Here is a 22500-nt window from a genome sequence, read left to right as displayed (position 1 = left end):
TGTGATTATATCTACCCTCTGAGGAGAGAGTGTTAGGGTGTGATTATATCTACCCTCTGAGAGGGTGTGAGGAGTGTCAGGGTGTGATTATATCTACCCTCTGAGGAGAGTGTCAGGGTGTGATTATATCTGCCCTCTGTGGAGAGGGTGTCAGGGTGTGATTATATCTACCCTCTGAGGAGAGAGTGTCAGTGATTATATCTGCCCCTGAGGAGAGAGTGTCAGGGTGTGATTATATCTGCCCTCTGTGGAGAGAGTGTCAGGGTGTGATTATATCTACCCTCTGAGGAGAGAGTGTTAGGGTGATGTGATTATTATATCTACCCTCTGAGGATCTACAGGGTGTGATGTGATTATGTCTGCCCTCTGAGGAGAGAGTGTTAGGTGTGATTATATCTACCCTCTGAGGAGAGAGTGTCAGGGTGTGATTATATCTACCCTCTGAGGAGAGGGTGTCAGGGTGTGATTATATCTACCCTCTGAGGAGAGAGTGTTAGGGTGTGATTATATCTACCCTCTGAGGAGAGAGTGTCAGGGTGTGATTATGTCTGCCCTCTGAGGAGAGAGTGTCAGGGTGTGATTATATCTGCCCTCTGAGGAGAGAGTGTTAGGGTGTGATTATGTCTGGTCTATAGGGAAAATGCTATTGTAGATTGTAAGATTGATGCCAGTGCTTTAGATCATTGGGGCGTTGTGCTGAGTAGCTGGTATTGGAAAGATGATGTTTATTGATGACCTTTAATACAAACGGCTGGTTATTTAATAATGTGACTGTTTAAAATTGGTGTGAGAAAGGAGAGAGAGAAAGAGAGAGAGAGGGATGGAGAGAACAGGACCGTGTTGCAGTGTATTGCACATTTGTGTGTGTGTGTGTGTTTTAATGCTTTCTGCCCCTATTGTGTCTCTAGTCAGTTGGATAAGAACCACATCAGCTGCATCGAGGACGGAGCTTTCAGAGCACTGAGGAGCCTGGAAGTACTGTAAGAAACACACACACATACAGATACACACCTATGCACACACGTACACACACACACCTACGCACACATACACACCTACGCACACATACACACACACACCTACGCACCTACGCACACATACACACACACCTACGCACACATACAAACCTATGCACACACACCTACGCACACATACACACCTACGCACACATACACACCTATGCACACACACCTATGCACACACACCTATGCACACACACCTACGCACACATACAAACCTATGCACACACACCTACGCACACATACACACCTATGCACACACACCTACGCACACATACACACCTATGCACACACACCTACGCACACATACACACCTATGCACACAAACCTACGCACACATACACACCTATGCACACACACCTATGCACACACACCTACGCACACATACAAACCTATGCACACACACCTACGCACACATACAAACCTATGCACACACACCTACGCACACATACACACCTATGCACACACACCTACGCACACATACACACCTATGCACACACACCTACGCACACATACACACCTATGCACACACACCTACGCACACATACACACCTATGCACACACACCTACGCACACATACACACCTATGCACACACACCTACGCACACATACACACCTATGCGCACACACCTACGCACACATACACACCTATGCGAACACACCTACGCACACATACACACCTATGGCACACACCTACGCACAAACACTACACACCTATGCGCACACACCTATGCACACACACCTACGCACACATACACACCTATGCGCACACACCTACGCACACATACACACCTGTGCGCACACACCTACGCACACATACACATCTATGCGCACACACCTATGCACACATACAAACCTATGCACACACACCTACGTACACATACACACCTATGCACACACACCTACTCACACATACACACCTACGCACACACACCTACGCACACATACACACCTATTTACACACATCTATGCACACATACAAACCTATGCACACACACCTATGCACACACACACACCTACGCACACACACCTACGCACACATACACACCTATGCACACACACCTACGCACACATACAAACCTATGCACACATACACACCTATGCACAAACACCTACACACACATACACACCTATGCACACACACCTACGCACACATACACACCTATGCACACATACACACCTATGCACACATACACACCTACGCACACATACACACCTACGCACACATACAGACCTATGCACACATACACACCTATGCACACATACACACCTATGCACACATACACACCTATGCACACATACACACCTATGCACACATACACACCTATGCACACATACACACCTATGCACACATACACACCTACGCACATACACACCTACGCACACATACACACCTATGCACACATACACACCTACGCACACATACACACCTACGCACACATACAGACCTATGCACACATACACACCTATGCACACATACACACCTATGCACACATACACACCTATGCACACATACACACCTATGCACACATACACACCTATGCACACATACACACCTATGCACACATACACACCTACGCACACATACACACCTACGCACACATACACACCTATGCACACATACACACCTACGCACACATACACACCTATGCACACATACACACCTATGCACACATACACACCTATGCACACATACACACCTATGCACACACATACACACCTACGCACACATACACACACATACACACCTATGCACACACACACGCACACATACACACCTATGCACACATACACACCTATGCACACATACACACCTATGCACACATACACACCTATGCACACATACACACCTATGCACACATACACACCTACGCACACATACACACCTACGCACACATACACACCTATGCACACATACACACCTATGCACACATACACACCTATGCACACATACACACCTATGCACACATACACACCTATGCACACATACACACCTATGCACATACACACCTATGCACACATACACCTACACACACATACACACCTATGCACACATACACACCTATGCACACATACACACCTATGCACACATACACACCTATGCACACATACACCTACACACACATACACACCTATGCACACATACACACCTATGCACACATACACACCTATGCACACATACACACCTATGCACACCAACACACCTATGCACACATACACACCTACGCTCACATACACACCCATGCACACACACCTACGCACAAATACACACCTACGCATACATACACACCTACGCACACATACACACCTATGCACACATACACACCTATGCACACATACACCTACGCACAAATACACACCTACGCATACATACACACCTACGCACACATACACACCTATGCACACATACACACCTATGCACACATACACACTACACACACATACACACCTATGCACACATACACACCTATGCACACATACACACCTATGCACACATACACACCTATGCACACATACACCTACACACACATACACACCTATGCACACATACACACCTATGCACACATACACACCTATGCACACATACACACCTATGCACACAACACACCTATGCACACATACACACCTATGCACACATACACACCTATGCACACACACACCTACGCACAAATACACACCTACGCACACATACACACCTACGCACACATACACACCTATGCACACATACACACCTATGCACACATACACCTACACACACATACACACCTATGCACACATACACACCTATGCACACATACACACCTATGCACACATACACACCTATGCACACATACACACCTATGCACACATACACACCTACGCACACAAACCTACGCACACATACACACCTACGCACACATACACACCTATGCACACATACACACCTATGCACACATACACCCTATGCACACATACACACCTATGCACACATACACACCTATGCACACATACACACCTATGCACACATACACACCTATGCACACACACCTACGCACACATACACACCTATGCACACATACACACCTATGCACACATACACACCTATGCACACCAACACACCTATGCACACATACACACCTACGCACACATACACACCTATGCACACATACAGACCTATGCACACTTACACACCTATGCACATATACACACCTATGCACACATACACACCTATGCACACATACACACCTATGCACACATACACACCTATGCACACACACACACACCTACGCACACATACACACCTATGCACACATACACACCTATGCACACATACACACCTATGCACACATACACAAACAACCTCATATTATTAAACAACACATTTACATTTACCACTTCTTGAATAATTAAGCAAGAAAACTATTTTTATTTATATGAAGTAGCTACATTTCTAACAACCATTACCCATTATTAATATAACTAGGCACCAACCATTACCCATTATTAATATAACTAGGCACCAACCATTACCCATTGTTAATATAACTTTGTTAATATTACCCATTGTTAATATAACTAGGCACCAACCATTATCCATTACTAATATTGTTTCTGCACTGCTCCCACTCTTCTGTCTCTCTGTCTCTTCCAGGACTCTGAACAACAACAACATCAGCAGCATCCCAGTCTCCAGCTTCAACCACATGCCCAAACTACGCACCTTGTAAGTCACTCATACTCCCCCTCTCTCTTTTTCCTCCACCCATTCTCCCGTCTCTCTCCCCCACCTTTTTTACACTCTCGCCCCATCTCTCTCTCTATATCTCTCTCATCCACCCGTCTCTCTCTTTCCCCCTCTTTCTCTCTCTTCTCCTACATCAGGTCTGATAATGCTGGTGCATATTCTGATCTAGATGTATGGTGTCAAGGAGATCACATGGTGATCCATCTCTCTAAGAGTGTGTGACGAGAGATGTGTTCACCCTGACAGGTTGCTTTAACCTGACTCATATGAGGAAGCAGAGATTAAATAACCATCTCATAACCCCATCAGAACAGGAAAATATATACCACAACTTCACTGGACGACTGAAGGTTTCATACAGAATAAACTATGACTGAGAAAAATGTATTCCTCTTTGTTTGGATAGAATAGATATAATCTAATAGAATCTAATAGAATATTCAATGTTTCTCCAAGAGCTGAATCCAACCAATCCCTTTTGAGACATATTAAGTCATTATAAAATAAGCCAGTGATGTTTCCATACATACTTTAGTGTCCCCTACAGGAGCGAAACTAAATAGCTATCATCTGAAAGAGACGAGATAGGTTCAATCATTCCAAGGAGTTTTGGTTGACAGTCATAATCCACATCGGGCCTATAGCCATGCCAGAAACCATTTTATCTCCAACTCTGAGGAACACACAACAACAACTCACCCAGAAATACATCCATCCCCCAACGCCTGGTGTCTAAATATAATGACAAAATATGAAATTACGCATATATGAATGACATCAATTATGCTCACTGGAATGAATACTTAGAGAGACCGCAATGTCATTCTTGTTGTGGTTTCTGTGCTTTTTGCTTTCAGTAGGGTTATTGTGTGTGTGTGTGTGTGTGTGTGTGTGTGTGTGTGTGTGTGTGTGTGTGTGTGTGTGTGTGTGTGTGTGTGTGTGTGTGTGTGTGTTTGTGTGTTTTCCCGACTGCCACCACAGCTCTGTTAGTTATTCTGGACAATGGGAGCGTTCCAGGAATGCTTCATTTAGGATGTACAGTTTAGAATGTTTTGGTTCGAACTTTAAATGTCTCATTTAGAGCACTCTGTCTAGTCCAAGCAGGGAAATGTCATGTCAGTCATGGGTTTGGAAACATATCAGGACCTGGGGGGTGTGGTTTAGGTTAAGGCTTTAGTCTCAGCATTTTAGGCAGTATTTCAAGAGGACCATTAAAATGGTCAATGAAAAGGGGGATTTCAATGGTGGTTACCACTGCATGCGACTTATCTGTAGTGATAAACTCACTTTATGCAATGGTTGAAATTCCATCACAGAGATTTAGCTTGTTGCAGAGACATTTTCAGTTACTTTTATGAATAACCCCGTTCATGTCCTAACACTCTCTTTCTCTCTCCAGCCGTCTCCACTCCAACAACCTGCACTGTGACTGTCACCTGTCCTGGTTGGCCGAGTGGTTAAGACAAAGGCCTACGATTGGTCTGTTCACCCAGTGCACTGCTCCATCCCCGCTTAGAGGACTCAACGTGGCTGAGATACAGAAACATGAGTTTACCTGCTCAGGTGAGACACACTCACCAACTCCATTCATACTCTCAGACACACTAGTATTCCTGTTCAGATAGGACAATACAATATATCCAATATAACAGCTTAAAATTAACCCATGCTTCATCCTATAGTCCTTTCACATCTATCTACAAAGGACAGTAAAACAGGCCATTGAGGTCTTCCTGATCCTGCCTGACACACTCTCTCTGTTGTTCACTGTTCCAGCTGATTATCCCCAGTGGATCTGTCCTGTCAGTCTGTTAAGTCCTCACCTGAATCACACCTGACACACACACCCACCCCATGAGGGCCATATCACCTCAGGCAAGCCCTCAGGCTGTCCCCAGCCTCTTTCATGTGGCTCCAGCTGTCAGCAGCTGGACTGTCTGCCAGAACCATGCCCTGTGAAAAACACTGCTGGCATGGGTACCCTCTTTCACTGACTACTCCCGCTCTACTCTGTTTTTCATAACACTACGCACACACACACATATATATGCATGTGCACACACATGCAGACGCACACACACAAACACACATACAGACAGACACACAGAGACAGCTGGCAGAGAGATGAATCAGAGACATAAAAGAAAGAGAGAGAGAAGAGCATTTGACTGATGTGAATTGATGAAAGAGAGAGAGAGAGAGAGAGAGAGAGAGAGAGAGAGAGAGAGAGAGAGAGAGAGAGAGAGGACACAAAATAGAGAGCGGGAGCAGTTTGACTGATTAAAGGGAGGGAGGGAGGGAGGGAGGGAGGGAGGGAGGGAGGGAGGGAGGGAGGGAGGGAGGGAGGGAGGGAGGGAGGGAGGGAGGGAGGGAGGGAGGGAGGGAGAGAGGGAGCAGTTTGACTGATAAAAGAGAGATGGGGGAGGGAGAGAGGGAGCAGTTTGACTGATAAAAGAGAGAGAGGGAGCAGTTTGACTGATAAGAGAGAGAGAGGTTTGAGAGTTTGACTGATAAGAGAGAGAGAGAGAGAGAGGGAGCAGTTTGACTGATAAGAGAGAGAGGGAGCAGTTTGACTGATAAGAGAGAGAGAGGGAGCAGTTTGACTGATAAGAGAGAGAGAGGGAGCAGTTTGACTGATAAGAGAGAGAGAGAGAGAGAGGGAGCAGTTTGACTGATAAGAGAGAGAGAGAGGAGGGAGCAGTTTGACTGATAAGAGAGAGAGAGGGAGCAGTTTGACTGATAAGAGAGAGAGAGGGGAGCAGTTTGACTGATAAGAGAGAGAGAGAGAGGGAGCAGTTTGACTGATAAGAGAGAGAGAGAGGACACAAAATAGAGAGCGGGAGCAGTTTGACTGATAAGAGAGAGAGAGAGAGGGCAGTTTGACTGATAAGAGAGAGAGAGAGAGAGAGACACAAAATAGAGAGCGGGAGCAGTTTGACTGATTAAAGGGAGGGAGGGAGGGAGGGAGGGAGGGAGGGAGGGAGGGAGGGAGGGAGGGAGGGAGGGAGGGAGGGAGGGAGGAGGGAGGGAGGGAGGGAGGGAGGGAGGGAGGGAGGGAGGGAGGGAGGGAGGGAGGGAGGGAGGGAGCAGTTTGACTGATAAAAAAGATGGGAGAGGGAGAGAGGGAGCAGTTTGACTGATAAAAGAGAGATGGGGAGGGAGAGAGGGAGCAGTTTGACTGATAAAAGAGAGATGGGGGAGGGAGAGAGGAGCAGTTTGACTGATAAAATAGAGAGAGAGGGAGCAGTTTGACTGATAAGAGAGAGAGAGAGAGGGGAGCAGTTTGACTGATAAGAGAGAGAGAGGGAGCAGTTTGACTGATAAGAGAGAGAGAGGGAGCAGTTTGACTGATAAGAGAGAGAGAGAGAGAGAGAGGGAGCAGTTTGACTGATAAGAGAGAGAGAGGGAGGGAGCAGTTTGACTGATAAGAGAGAGAGAGGGAGCAGTTTGACTGATAAGAGAGAGAGGGAGCAGTTTGACTGATAAGAGAGAGAGAGAGAGGGAGCAGTTTGACTGATAAGAGAGAGAGAGAGAGGGAGCAGTTTGACTGATAAGAGAGAGAGAGAGAGGGAGCAGTTTGACTGATAAGAGAGAGAGAGGGAGCAGTTTGACTGATAAGAGAGAGAGAGAGAGGGAGCAGTTTGACTGATAAGAGAGAGAGAGAGAGGGAGCAGTTTGACTGATAAGAGAGAGAGAGGGAGCAGTTTGACTGATAAGAGAGAGAGAGAGGGAGCAGTTTGACTGATAAGAGAGAGAGAGAGGGGAGCAGTTTGACTGATAAGAGAGAGAGAGAGAGGGAGCAGTTTGACTGATAAGAGAGAGAGAGAGAGGAGCAGTTTGACTGATAAGAGAGAGAGAGGGAGCAGTTTGACTGATAAGAGAGAGAGAGAGAGGGAGCAGTTTGACTGATAAGAGAGAGAGAGAGGGAGCAGTTTGACTGATAAGAGAGAGAGAGGGAGCAGTTTGATTGATAAGAGAGAGAGAGGGAGCAGTTTGACTGATAAGAGAGAGAGAGAGAGAGAGAGAGGAGCAGTTTGACTGATAAGAGAGAGAGAGAGAGAGAGAGAGCAGTTTGACTGATAAAAGAGAGAGAGAGGGAGCAGTTTGACTGATAAAAGAGAGAGAGAGGGAGCAGTTTGACTGATAAAAGAGAGAGAGAGGGAGCAGTTTGACTGATAAAAGAGAGAGAGAGAGCAGTTTGACTGATAAAAGAGAGAGAGAGGGAGCAGTTTGACTGATAAAAGAGAGAGAGAGAGAGAGAGAGAGAGAGCAGTTTGACTGATAAAAGAGAGAGAGAGGGAGCAGTTTGACTGATAAAAGAGAGAGAGAGGGAGCAGTTTGACTGATAAAAGAGAGAGAGAGAGAGGGAGCAGTTTGACTGATAAAAGAGAGAGAGAGGGAGCAGTTTGACTGATAAGAGAGAGAGAGAGAGGGAGCAGTTTGACTGATAAAAGAGAGAGAGAGGGAGCAGTTTGACTGATAAGAGAGAGAGAGAGAGGAGCAGTTTGACTGATAAGAGAGAGAGAGAGAGGGAGCAGTTTGACTGATAAAAGAGAGAGAGAGAGGGAGCAGTTTGACTGATAAAAGAGAGAGAGAGGAGCAGTTTGACTGATAAGAGAGAGAGAGAGAGGAGCAGTTTGACTGATAAGAGAGAGAGAGAGAGGAGCAGTTTGACTGATAAAAGAGAGAGAGAGAGAGGGAGCAGTTTGACTGATAAAAGAGAGAGAGAGGGAGCAGTTTGACTGATAAGAGAGAGAGAGAGAGGGAGCAGTTTGACTGATAAGAGAGAGAGAGGGAGCAGTTTGACTGATAAGAGAGAGAGAGAGAGGGAGCAGTTTGACTGATAAGAGAGAGAGAGAGAGGGAGCAGTTTGACTGATAAGAGAGAGAGAGAGAGGAGCAGTTTGACTGATAAGAGAGAGAGAGAGGGAGCAGTTTGACTGATAAGAGAGAGAGAGAGAGGGAGCAGTTTGACTGATAAAAGAGAGAGAGAGAGGGGGGGAGCAGTTTGACTGATAAGAGAGAGAGAGAGAGGGAGCAGTTTGACTGATAAAAGAGAGAGAGAGAGGGAGCAGTTTGACTGATAAAAGAGAGAGAGGGGAGCAGTTTGACTGATAAGAGAGAGAGAGAGGGGAGCAGTTTGACTGATAAGAGAGAGAGAGAGAGGGAGCAGTTTGACTGATAAGAGAGAGAGAGGGAGCAGTTTGACTGATAAGAGAGAGAGAGAGGGAGCAGTTTGACTGATAAGAGAGAGAGAGAGGGAGCAGTTTGACTGATAAGAGAGAGAGAGAGAGGGAGCAGTTTGACTGATAAAAGAGAGATGGGAGAGGGGGCAGTTTGATTGATAAGAGAGAGAGAGGGAGCAGTTTGACTGATAAGAGAGAGAGAGGGAGGGAGCAGTTTGGCTGATAAGAGAGAGAGAGAGAGGAGCAGTTTGACTGATAAGAGAGAGAGAGAGAGGGGAGCAGTTTGACTGATAAGAGAGAGAGAGGGAGCAGTTTGATTGATAAGAGAGAGAGAGAGAGGGAGCAGTTTGACTGATAAGAGAGAGAGAGAGAGGGAGCAGTTTGACTGATAAGAGAGAGAGAGAGGGAGCAGTTTGACTGATAAGAGAGAGAGAGAGAGGGAGCAGTTTGACTGATAAGAGAGAGAGAGAGAGGAGCAGTTTGACTGATAAGAGAGAGAGAGAGGGAGCAGTTTGACTGATAAGAGAGAGAGAGAGAGGAGCAGTTTGACTGATAAGAGAGAGAGAGAGGGAGCAGTTTGACTGATAAGAGAGAGAGAGAGGGAGCAGTTTGACTGATAAGAGAGAGAGAGAGAGGAGCAGTTTGACTGATAAGAGAGAGAGAGAGAGGGGAGCAGTTTGACTGATAAGAGAGAGAGAGAGGGAGCAGTTTGACTGATAAGAGAGAGAGAGAGAGGGAGCAGTTTGACTGATAAGAGAGAGAGAGAGAGAGAGAGAGGGAGCAGTTTGACTGATAAGAGAGAGAGAGAGAGAGAGAGAGGGAGCAGTTTGACTGATAAGAGAGAGAGAGAGGGAGCAGTTTGACTGATAAAATAGAGAGAGAGGGAGCAGTTTGACTGATAAGAGAGAGAGGGAGCAGTTTGACTGATAAGAGAGAGAGAGAGGGAGCAGTTTGACTGATAAGAGAGAGAGAGAGAGAGAGAGAGAGAGAGAGGGAGCAGTTTGACTGATAAGAGAGAGAGAGGGAGCAGTTTGACTGATAAAAGAGAGAGAGAGAGGGGAGCAGTTTGACTGATAAGAGAGAGAGAGAGGGAGCAGTTTGACTGATAAGAGAGAGAGAGAGAGGGAGCAGTTTGACTGATAAGAGAGAGAGAGAGAGGGAGCAGTTTGACTGATAAGAGAGAGAGAGAGGGGAGCAGTTTGACTGATAAGAGAGAGAGAGAGGGAGCAGTTTGATTGATAAGAGAGAGAGAGAGAGGGAGCAGTTTGACTGATAAGAGAGAGAGAGAGGGAGCAGTTTGACTGATGAGAGAGAGAGAGAGCAGTTTGACTGATAAGAAGAGAGAGAGAGAGAGGGAGCAGTTTGACTGATAAGAGAGAGAGAGGGGAGCAGTTTGACTGATAAGAGAGAGAGAGAGGGAGCAGTTTGACTGATAAGAAGAGAGAGAGAGAGAGAGAGAGAGGGAGCAGTTTGACTGATAAGAGAGAGAGAGAGAGAGAGGAGCAGTTTGACTGATAAGAGAGAGAGAGAGAGAGAGAGAGAGAGGGAGCAGTTTGACTGATAAGAGAGAGAGAGAGGGAGCAGTTTGACTGATAAGAGAGAGAGAGAGAGGGAGCAGTTTGACTGATAAGAGAGAGAGAGAGGGAGCAGTTTGACTGATAAGAGAGAGAGAGAGGGAGCAGTTTGACTGATAAGAGAGAGAGAGAGAGGGAGCAGTTTGACTGATAAAAGAGAGATGGGAGAGGGGGCAGTTTGACTGATAAAAGAGAGATGGGAGAGGGGGCAGTTTGACTGATAAAAGAGAGATGGGAGAGGGGGCAGTTTGACTGATAAAAGAGAGAGAGGGGGAGCAGTTTGACTGATAAGAGAGAGAGAGGGAGCAGTTTGACTGATAAGAGAGAGAGAGAGAGAGAGAGAGGGAGCAGTTTGACTGATAAGAGAGAGAGAGAGGGAGCAGTTTGACTGATAAAAGAGAGAGAGAGAGGGAGCAGTTTGACTGATAAAAGAGAGATGGGAGAGGGGGCAGTTTGACTGATAAAAGAGAGAGAGAGAGGGAGCAGTTTGACTGATAAAAGAGAGATGGGAGAGGGGGCAGTTTGACTGATAAAAGAGAGAGAGGGGGGGCAGTTTGACATTCAGCCAGAATCAGTGAGAGGTGAGGAGAACCGTCAGAGGACCAGATGGTGGGTTAGTCTCTCTCCAGGAAATACCACTGATATGATGGAGGGTTAGTCTCTCTCCAGGAAATACCACTGATATGATGGTGGGTTAGTCTCTCTCCAGGAAATACCACTGATATGATGGTGGGTTAGACTCTCTCCAGGAAATACCACTGATATGATGGAGGGTTAGTCTCTCTCCAGGAAATACCACTGATATGATGGTGGGTTAGTCTCTCTCCAGGAAATACCACTGATATGATGGTGGGTTAGTCTCTCTCCAGGAAATACCACTGATATGATGGAGGGTTAGTCTCTCTCTAGGAAATACCACTGATATGATGGTGGGTTAGTCTCTCTCCAGGAAATACCACTGATATGATGGTGGGTTAGTCTCTCTCCAGGAAATACCACTGATACGATGGTGGGTTAGTCTCTCTCCAGGAAATACCACTGATATGATGGTGGGTTAGTCTCTCTCCAGGAAATACCACTGATATGATAGTGGGTTAGTCTCTCTCCAGGAAATACCACTGATATGATGGTGGGTTAGTCTCTCTCCAGGAAATACCACTGATATGATGGTGGGTTAGACTCTCTCCAGGAAATACCACTGATATGATGGTGGGTTAGTCTCTCTCCAGGAAATACCACTGATATGATGGTGGGTTAGACTCTCTCCAGGAAATACCACTGATATGATGGTGGGTTAGTCTCTCTCCAGGAAATACCACTGATACGATGGTGGGTTAGTCTCTCTCCAGGAAATACCACTGATTTGATGGTGGATTAGTCTCTCTCCAGGAAATACCACTGATACGATGGTGGGTTAGTCTCTCTCCAGGAAATACCACTGATATGATGGTGGGTTAGTCTCTCTCCAGGAAATACCACTGATATGATGGTGGGTTAGTCTCTCTCCAGGAAATACCACTGATTTGATGGTGGATTAGTCTCTCTCCAGGGAACCACCATTGATACCTTCATCACAGCTAGAAACCCCAGGGTAGATCTGATCTATAGTTCCTCACATATCTCTAGCTGGCAGATTGCATCTAATGCCTCAGGGCATGACTTTTCATCACATCACCCATTGATACACGTTTATAATGTACTGGACACTGACCTTGGCTTTGGTGTGAATACATGAGTTGTAATAATAGTTACAAGCTTCTATACAAGGACTAACCCTACACACCTGGTCCGGCTTGACTGGGTCATCACTTCTGGGACTAACCCTACACACCTGGTCCGGCTTGACTGGGTCATCACTTCTGGGACTAACCCTACACACCTGGTCCGGCTTGACTGGGTCATCACTTCTGGGACTAACCCTACACACCTGGTCCGGCTTGACTGGGTCATCACTTCTGAGACTGACCCTCCACACCTGGTCCGGCTTGACTGGGTCATCACTTCTGGGACTAACCCTACACACCTGGTCCGGCTTGACTGGGTCATCACTGCTGAGACTGACCCTACACACCTGGTCCGGCTTGACTGGGTCATCACTGCTGAGACTGACCCTCCACACCTGGCCTGGCTGAGGTATCACTGCTGAGACTGAGACTGCATGGGAACCACTGCTCTTCTCAAGGCCATCTCACCACAACACCAGCTGTGGAGGTGGGGTGGGGGGGTGGGGGTTCTAGTGTGTGTGTGCACCATGGTTGTGATTTTTACACAGCCGTACGGCGTGGTAGAAATACAGAACATTATTATTCGGGGGGTCCACAGCAGCTATCGGAATTAGATTTACCATAGATCTGTGAGAGAGAGAGAAGAAGAGCAAGCTGGACCTGCGGTCAGAGTTTGTCTGGCAGTCTAGTGCTGGAGTCAAAACACAGCCACACACATATACAGTTTGTTTGGGATGATGTAGGATAGAGACTGGGAGAGTCAACGGATACTGTGTGGAGTAACTCACTCACGACAGGAGGGCGAGAGAGAGGGGTGGAAGGAAAGGGAGGGAGGAGATATGGAGAAGGGAGGGAGGTAGATATGGAGGAGAGAGGTAGAGAGGGAGGGAGGGAAGGAGAGATAGAGAAGGGAGGGAGGTAGATATGGAGGAGAGAGGTAGAGAGGGAGGGAGGGAAGGAGAGATAGAGTAAAACGGGATGGGCGAGAGAGAGGGAAAGCATAGATGTTGACATGCTAGATTTGACATTGTAGTAAGGGATACAGTCTTGGTGTTTCACTGTTTAACCCAGGTGTTGGAGATTACTACAACTTGGCTTTGCTCTGAACATTTAAAACAACTGAACTTCATGGTGTCACAGATAACAGACACAAACATGTTGTAGCTCGCAGTATGACACACACACACACACACACACACACACACACACACACACACACACACACACACACACACACACACACACACACACACACACACACACACTGTTCTGTCTTGAGTGCAGCACTGACCAGAAGATGAACTCCCTCTGAAAGGATCATTAGAGACTGGCTCGCAGGCACACACTCATGTTCCTTTCACTGTTTGTTTCTGACAGGGACACCTGCAGGGTGTCGTTACTAGGGGGGGATGGGGGGTGACGCTGTTAGGGAGAGAGGGGAGAGACCAACGGAAGTCCATTTAGTTATTTGCTTCACGGCTGACTGGTGATCGGTCCCCTGCTCAAACACACACTTCCTGTCTAAATGAGAGGGGGGAGAGAAGAGTGGAGGTAAAGCTGTTTTAGAGAGAGAGTAGGGTGCAGAAGAGAGGGGAGAGGAGGGAGGGAAACCACAAACCTCCCTGTCAAAACCCCTCCCTGTGAACCCCCTGTCAAAACTCCTCCCTGTCAACCCCCTGTCAACCCCCTGTCAACCCCTCCTGTCAAAACTCCTCCCTGTCAACCCCCTGTCAACCCCCTGTCAAAACTCCTCCCTGTCAAACCCCCTGTCAATCCCCCTGTCAACCCCCTGTCAAAACTCCTCCCTGTCAAAACCCCTCCCTGTCAAAACACCTACAAAACCCCTACATTCAATCTCTCCCTATCCTAGTCTGTTGTCCCCACTTGCTTCAAATGTCCAGCATTGCTCCTGTTCCCAAGAAAGGAAAGGTAACTGAACTAAACAACTATCGCCCCATATCACTCACTCACTCCCAGTATCACTGAGCTGTAGGATCTGTCCCAGTATCACTGAGCAGTAGGATCTGTCCCAGTCCCACTGAGCAGTATGATCTGTCCCAGTCCCACTGAGCAGTAGGATCTGTCCCAGTTTCACTGAGCAGTAGGATCTGTCCCAGTATCACTGAGCAGTAGGATCTGTCCCAGTATCACTGAGCAGTAGGATCTGTCCCAGTCCCACTGAGCAGTAGGATCTGTCCCAGTCCCACTGAGCAGTAAGATCTGTCCCAGTATCACTGAGCAGTAGGATCTGTCCCAGTATCACTGAGCTGTAGGATCTGTCCCAGTATCACTGAGCAGTAGGATCTGTCCCAGTCCCACTGAGCAGTAGGATCTGTCCCAGTCCCACTGAGCAGTAGGATCTGTCCCAGTATCACTGAGCAGTAGGATCAGTCCCAGTCCCACTGAGCAGTAGGATCTGTCCCAGTATCACTGAGCAGTAGGATCAGTCCCAGTCCCACTGAGCAGTAGGATCTGTCCCAGTATCACTGAGCTGTAGGACTTTCTCCTGTCATCAATAAAACAGAACACACACACACACACACATACAAACACACTCGCGCAGAGAGAAAGGAAGCTGATGAAATATTCATAGTAGGAAAGTCAAAGCGCAGCAGATCAGTAATGCAGAGTAAATGAGGCCATTTAAAAGTCTGTTTCATAAACTTTCCTAGGTAATGCTGAAAAACCTAGAGCAGTACACACACACACACACACACACAGACACACACAGACACACAGACTCATATGGGACACACACACACACAAACACACTGTCGTCTTTGACAAGGGCGTTGCATTTCAAACAAATATCCAGAGACATTTTCAGTGGGAAGTGTGTACTGTATGCAAATTGTCTGCTGTCTTCAGTTTTTGGAGAACAAACATAAGCAAGAAGCAAGAGAGCGTGGAGAGGAGACGAGGGGGAGAGAGGAGACGAGGGGGAGAGACGAGGGGACGAGGGGAGAGGGGGGGGGAGAGAGAGGGGGAGAGAGGGAGGCGAGGGGGGGGAGAGGAGACGAGGGGGAAAGGAGGGGAAGAGAGGAGACGAGGGGGAGAGAGGAGACGAGGGGGAGAGACGAGACGAGGGGGAGAGAGGGGGAGGAGGCGATGGGGAGGTAGGGGAAAGGGGGAGAGAGGGAGACGAGGGGGAGAGACGAGGGGGAGAAACGAGACGAGGGGGAGAGGAGAGAGGAGACGAGGGGGAGGGGGAGACGAGATGAGGGGGAGGAGAGGAGGCGAGGGGGGGAGAGAGGAGACGAGGGGAGAGGAGGGGAAGAGAGGAGACGAGGGGGAGAGAGGAGACGAGGGGTAGACAGGAGAGATGGCGGAGGTGGAGGAGCTGAATTAGCAAAATACACAGAATTCCACTTAGACTTAGACAATGATGAGAACACAGATGTACAGAAACAGGAGAAGATCTACGGAGATGATTGAAATGACATCAACATGCATGTCATTGTGTCTCGAATGAAAAACTCACACAACATTCAGACATGCGATTCCACTATATATGTCATGAATTGTGGACTGCAGAGGGAAAGGCCTCACAGCTATACCAACCAACCAACTTTTGATTAGTTCAAATCCAGCTGAGAATTGGGAGATCGACGCTGATACACCATCTGACAGACTACATATCACATGTTAAAGTTCCTCTACGTGTCTGTCAAAACATTCAGAGGAATATCCCGGGGACGCCCGCTCCAAGACCTCTCCTTCACTGTTGACAACATTACCGCTGACCTTCCCAAAGTGCAAAGAACCTTGGTGTGACCCTGGATAACACCCTGTCTTTCTCTTAATAGGACTTTAACCTCTCTTCCTCCCTCTCTCTTCCCATCCCTCTCTCTCCTCTCCCACTCTCCCACTCTCCCACTCTCTCCGTCTCCAGGTCAGTCAGAGAGCTCCGGCTTGCAGCCTTGCAGCCTAGGGGGAGGTACGTGCCCTGCCATGTGTACCTGCAGTAACAACATTGTGGACTGCAGAGGGAAAGGCCTCACAGCTATACCAGCCAGCCTTCCTGACACCATGGCAGAGATGTAAGCACCATGCTGTCTTGTATGTTGCCAGTTAGCTGACCTAAACACATCCCTGCTGTTGCGCATAAGCCCCAGTGTAAGGTGATATATTTCAGTGGAATCCAGGGATATCCACAGCTTGAATTGGCTTCGGAGCCAAACAGTGTGTGCTTCGCAGGCGTGACTGTGTGTGTGTGTGTGTGTGTGTGTGTGTGTGTGTGTGTGTGTGTGTGTGTGTGTGTGTGTGTGTGTGTGTGTGTGTGTGTGTGTGTGTGTGTGTGTGTGTGTGTGTGTGTGTGTGTGCGTGCGTACACACTGACCCTTGCTGAGTGGGTATTTATAAACAGCCCAGACTCTTTAGGGTTCGATGAGACTAGTTGTCTATTTTTCCCCGACAACCCTTAATGACCCATAAACTCCACCAAAATGATTTCTCTCTCTCTGGTAATGTCCTTCTAGTGTCCCTGTCCCTAGATCTAAGTAGCCAATAAGATCTCTGCTTGAGCCAGCAGCACTGGAAGGTGAAAGATAGGTAGCTCTACTAACAATGTTCCCTGATGGAGATGTCATTAGTTTATCATCTTACAATAGTAAACATGTTTTTATAGTTAGTCTGTTCCTGGTAGGCCTGTTAGGACTGTGGGTCTGTAGTTAGTTAGTCTGTTCCTGGTAGGCCTGTTAGGACTGTGGGTCTGTAGTTAGCTAGTCTGTTCCTGGTAGGCCTGTTAGGACTGTGGGTCTGTAGTTAGTTAGTCTGTTCCTGGTAGGCCTGTTAGGACTGTGGGTCTGTAGTTAGTCTGTTCCTGGTAGGCCTGTTAGGACTGTGGGTCTGTAGTTAGTCTGTTCCTGGTAGGCCTGTTAGGACTGTGGGTCTGTAGTTAGCTAGTCTGTTCCTGGTAGGCCTGTTAGGACTGTGGATCTGTAGTTAGTCTGTTCCTGGTAGGCCTGTTAGGACTGTGGGTCTGTAGTTAGTTAGTCTGTTCCTGGTAGGCCTGTTAGGACTGTGGGTCTGTAGTTAGTTAGTCTGTTCAGGGTAGGCCTGTTAGGACTGTGGGTCTGTAGTTAGTTAGTCTGTTCCTGGTAGGCCTGTTAGGACTGTGGGTCTGTAGTTAGTTAGTCTGTTCCTGGTAGGCCTGTTAGGACTGTGGGTCTGTACTTAGTTAGTCTGTTCCTGGTAGGCCTGTTAGGACTGTGGGTCTGTAGTTAGTTAGTCTGTTCCTGGTAGGCCTGTTAGGACTGTGGGTCTGTAGTTAGTTAGTCTGTTCCTGGTAGGCCTGTTAGGACTGTGGGTCTGTAGTTAGTTAGTCTGTTCCTGGTAGGCCTGTTAGGACTGTGGGTCTGTAGTTAGTTAGTCTGTTCCTGGTAGGCCTGTTAGGACTGTGGGTCTGTAGTTAGCTAATCTGTTCCTGGTAGGCCTGTTAGGACTGTGGGTCTGTTCCTGGTAGTTAGTTAGTCTGTTCCTGGTAGGCCTGTTAGGACTGTGGGTCTGTAGTTAGTTAGTCTGTTCCTGGTAGGCCTGTTAGGACTGTGGGTCTGTAGTTAGCAAGTCTGTTCCTGGTAGGCCTGTTAGGACTGTGGGTCTGTAGTTAGTTAGTCTGTTCCTGGTAGGCCTGTTAGGACTGTGGGTCTGTAGTTAGTTAGTCTGTTCCTGGTAGGCCTGTTAGGACTGTGGGTCTGTAGTTAGTTAGTCTGTTCCTGGTAGGCCTGTTAGGACTGTGGGTCTGTAGTTAGTTAGTCTGTTCCTGGTAGGCCTGTTAGGGGTCTGTGGGTCTGTAGTTAGTTAGTCTGTTCCTGGTAGGCCTGTTAGGACTGTGGGTCTGTAGTTAGTTAGTCTGTTCCTGGTAGGCCTGTTAGGACTGTGGGTCTGTAGTTAGTTAGTCTGTTCCTGGTAGGCCTGTTAGGACTGTGGGTCTGTAGTTAGTTAGTCTGTTCCTGGTAGGCCTGTTAGGACTGTGGGTCTGTAGTTAGTTAGTCTGTTCCTGGTAGGCCTGTTCAGGACTGTGGGTCTGTAGTTAGTTAGTCTGTTCCTGGTAGGCCTGTTAGGACTGTGGGTCTGTAGTTAGTTAGTCTGTTCCTGGTAGGCCTGTTAGGACTGTGGGTCTGTAGTTAGTTAGTCTGTTCCTGGTAGGCCTGTTAGGACTGTGGGTCTGTAGTTAGTTAGTCTGTTCCTGGTAGGCCTGTTAGGACTGTGGGTCTGTAGTTAGTTAGTCTGTTTCTGGTAGGCCTGTTAGGACTGTGGGTCTGTAGTTAGTTAGTCTGTTCCTGGTAGGCCTGTTAGGACTGTGGGTCTGTAGTTAGTTAGTCTGTTCCTGGTAGGCCTGTTAGGACTGTGGGTCTGTAGTTAGTTAGTCTGTTCCTGGTAGGCCTGTTAGGACTGTGGGTCTGTAGTTAGTTAGTCTGTTCCTGGTAGGCCTGTTAGGACTGTGGGTCTGTAGTTAGTTAGTCTGTTCCTGGTAGGCCTGTTAGGACTGTGGGTCTGTAGTTAGTTAGTCTGTTCCTGGTAGGCCTGTTAGGACTGTGGGTCTGTAGTTAGTTAGTCTGTTCCTGGTAGGCCTGTTAGGACTGTGGGTCTGTAGTTAGTTAGTCTGTTCCTGGTAGGTCTGTTAGGACTGTGGGTCTGTAGTTAGTTAGTCTGTTCCTGGTAGGCCTGTTAGGACTGTGGGTCTTTAGTTAGCTAGTCTGTTCCTGGTAGGCCTGTTAGGACTGTGGGTCTGTAGTTAGTTAGTCTGTTCCTGGTAGGCCTGTTAGGACTGTGGGTCTGTAGTTAGTTAGTCTGTTCCTGGTAGGCCTGTTAGGACTGTGGGTCTGTAGTTAGTTAGTCTGTTCCTGGTAGGCCTGTTAGGACTGTGGGTCTGTAGTTAGTTAGTCTGTTCCTGGTAGGCCTGTTAGGACTGTGGGTCTGTAGTTAGTTAGTCTGTTCCTGGTAGGCCTGTTAGGACTGTGGGTCTGTAGTTAGTCTGTTCCTGGTAGGCCTGGTAGGACTGTGGGTCTGTAGTTAATTAGTCTGTTCCTGGTAGGCCTGTTAGGACTGTGGGTCTGTAGTTAGTTAGTCTGTTCCTGGTAGGCCTGTTAGGACTGTGGGTCTGTAGTTAGCTAGTCTGTTCCTGGTAGGCCTGTTAGGACTGTGGGTCTGTAGTTAGTTAGTCTGTTCCTGGTAGGCCTGTTAGGACTGTGGGTCTGTAGTTAGCAAGTCTGTTCCTGGTAGGCCTGTTGGGACTGTGGGTCTGTAGTTAGTTAGTCTGTTCCTGGTAGGCCTGTTAGGACTGTGGGTCTGTAGTTAGTCTAGTCTGTTCCTGGTAGGCCTGTTAGGACTGTGGGTCTGTACTTAGTTAGTCTGTTCCTGGTAGGCCTGTTAGGACTGTGGCTCTGTAGTTAGTTAGTCTGTTCCTGGTAGGCCTGTTAGGACTGTGGGTCTGTAGTTAGTTAGTCTGTTCCTGGTAGGCCTGTTAGGACTGTGGGTCTTAGTTAGCTAGTCTGTTCCTGGTAGGCCTGTTAGGACTGTGGGTCTGTAGTTAGTTAGTCTGTTCCTGGTAGGAAGGTTAGGACTGTGGGTCTGTAGTTAGTTAGTCTGTTCCTGGTAGGCCTGTTAGGACTGTGGGTCTGTAGTTAGTTAGTCTGTTCCTGGTAGGCCTGGTAGGACTAGGACTGTGGGTCTGTAGTTAGTTAGTCTGTTCCTGGTAGGCCTGTTAGGACTGTGGGTCTGTAGTTAGTTAGTCTGTTCCTGGTAGGCCTGTTAGGACTGTGGGTCTGTAGTTAGTTAGTCTGTTCCTGGTAGGCCTGTTAGGACTGTGGGTCTGTAGTTAGTTAGTCTGTTCCTGGTAGGCCTGTTAGGACTGTGGGTCTGTAGTTAGTTAGTCTGTTCCTGGTAGGCCTGTTATGACTGTGGGTCTGTAGTTAGTCTGTTCCTGGTAGGCCTGTTAGGACTGTGGGTCTGTAGTTAATTAGTCTGTTCCTGGTAGGCCTGTTAGGACTGTGGGTCTGTAGTTAGCAAGTCTGTTCCTGGTAGGCCTGTTAGGACTGTGGGTCTGTAGTTAGTTAGTCTGTTCCTGGTAGGCCTGTTAGGACTGTGGGTCTGTAGTTAGCTAGTCTGTTCCTGGTAGGCCTGTTAGGACTGTGGGTCTGTACTTAGTTAGTCTGTTCCTTGTAGGCCTGTTAGGACTGTGGGTCTGTAGTTAGCTAGTCTGTTCCTGGTAGGCCTGTTAGGACTGTGGGTCTGTAGTTAGTTAGTCTGTTCCTGGTAGGCCTGTTAGGACTGTGGGTATGTAGTTAGTTAGTCAGTCTGTTCCTGGTAGGCCTGTTAGGACTGTGGGTCTGTAGGAGTGTGGTTCTCAGGATGTGATCGGTTAGGTTAGACCAAAACATTACAATAAGTGGTATACGGTATGTCTTTTACTCTTTCTATTTCCTCTTAGTAGGGGGTCTGACTTAGTAGGGGCTGACTTAGTAGGGGGCTGACTTAGTAAGGGGCTGACTTAGTAGGGGGGTCTGACTTAGTAGGGGGCTGACTTAGTAGGGGGTTAGTTGACTGTTGGCAACTGTAAAAGTACTGTCCATTTCTTACCAAAAACAAACCATACCATTCCCATTCTTTCACATGGAACAGAGTTCTACATTTTACTGCCGATGCGTCATGTAAATGACAGGACTTAGTTGTAGTTAGTGTTCCTGGTAGGCCTGCATATGGTTTATTTTAAACATGGGTCTGTAAATTGTTTTCCGCCTTTTAAGGACATCACATAATGATAGGTTTTGGTAAAACAAATATAAACACTGTGAGCAATACAAGTTGTTTGTGAAAATGTCTTAGGTGTTTCCTGTTGGCTACATGAGTACTCCAGTCTCATAGAGCAGGTGCCCTTGTTATGTAGCCAGTAGGGTAGTCTCCGCTGTGTGCATGTCACTCTGTCTGAATTGCTGAAGGCATTATGTCTTCAACCTCAATGAAAATCAGGCCCATAGCCTCATGAGTACAAGTACAACTATTGATTATATTTATACACCGAGACAGACACCTGATGAATGTGGTGACAGAGACAGAAACCTGATGAATGGGGTGACAGAGACAGACACCTGATGAATGGGGTGACAGAGACAGACACCTGATGAATGGGGTGACAGAGACAGACACCTGATGAATGGGGTGACAGAGACAGACACCTGATGAATGGGGTGACAGAGACAGACACCTGATGAATGGGGTGACAGACATTGATTCTCCATGTCAGGGCTACCTATGAAGATTGTTTTTCTTTGTT

General features: G+C 47.5%; 1 protein-coding gene across 1 annotated transcript in view; it reads left to right on the top strand.

Annotated features, from left to right (window-relative positions):
- LOC112247654 (slit homolog 1 protein-like) overlaps nt 1-22500 on the top strand; it is a 219991-nt gene that overhangs the window by 132356 nt on the left and 65135 nt on the right. Inside the window, 4 exon segments of the mRNA XM_042306258.1 lie at nt 909-980; nt 4651-4722; nt 6143-6306; nt 17119-17266. Coding sequence (XP_042162192.1) covers nt 909-980; nt 4651-4722; nt 6143-6306; nt 17119-17266 — 456 coding nt within the window.

This window comes from Oncorhynchus tshawytscha, linkage group LG25, assembly GCF_018296145.1.
Source record: "Oncorhynchus tshawytscha isolate Ot180627B linkage group LG25, Otsh_v2.0, whole genome shotgun sequence".
Lineage (NCBI taxonomy): Eukaryota > Metazoa > Chordata > Actinopteri > Salmoniformes > Salmonidae > Oncorhynchus > Oncorhynchus tshawytscha.
The sequence above is the reverse complement of the archived record's forward strand: the minus strand, read 5'-3'. Positions and strand labels throughout refer to the sequence as shown.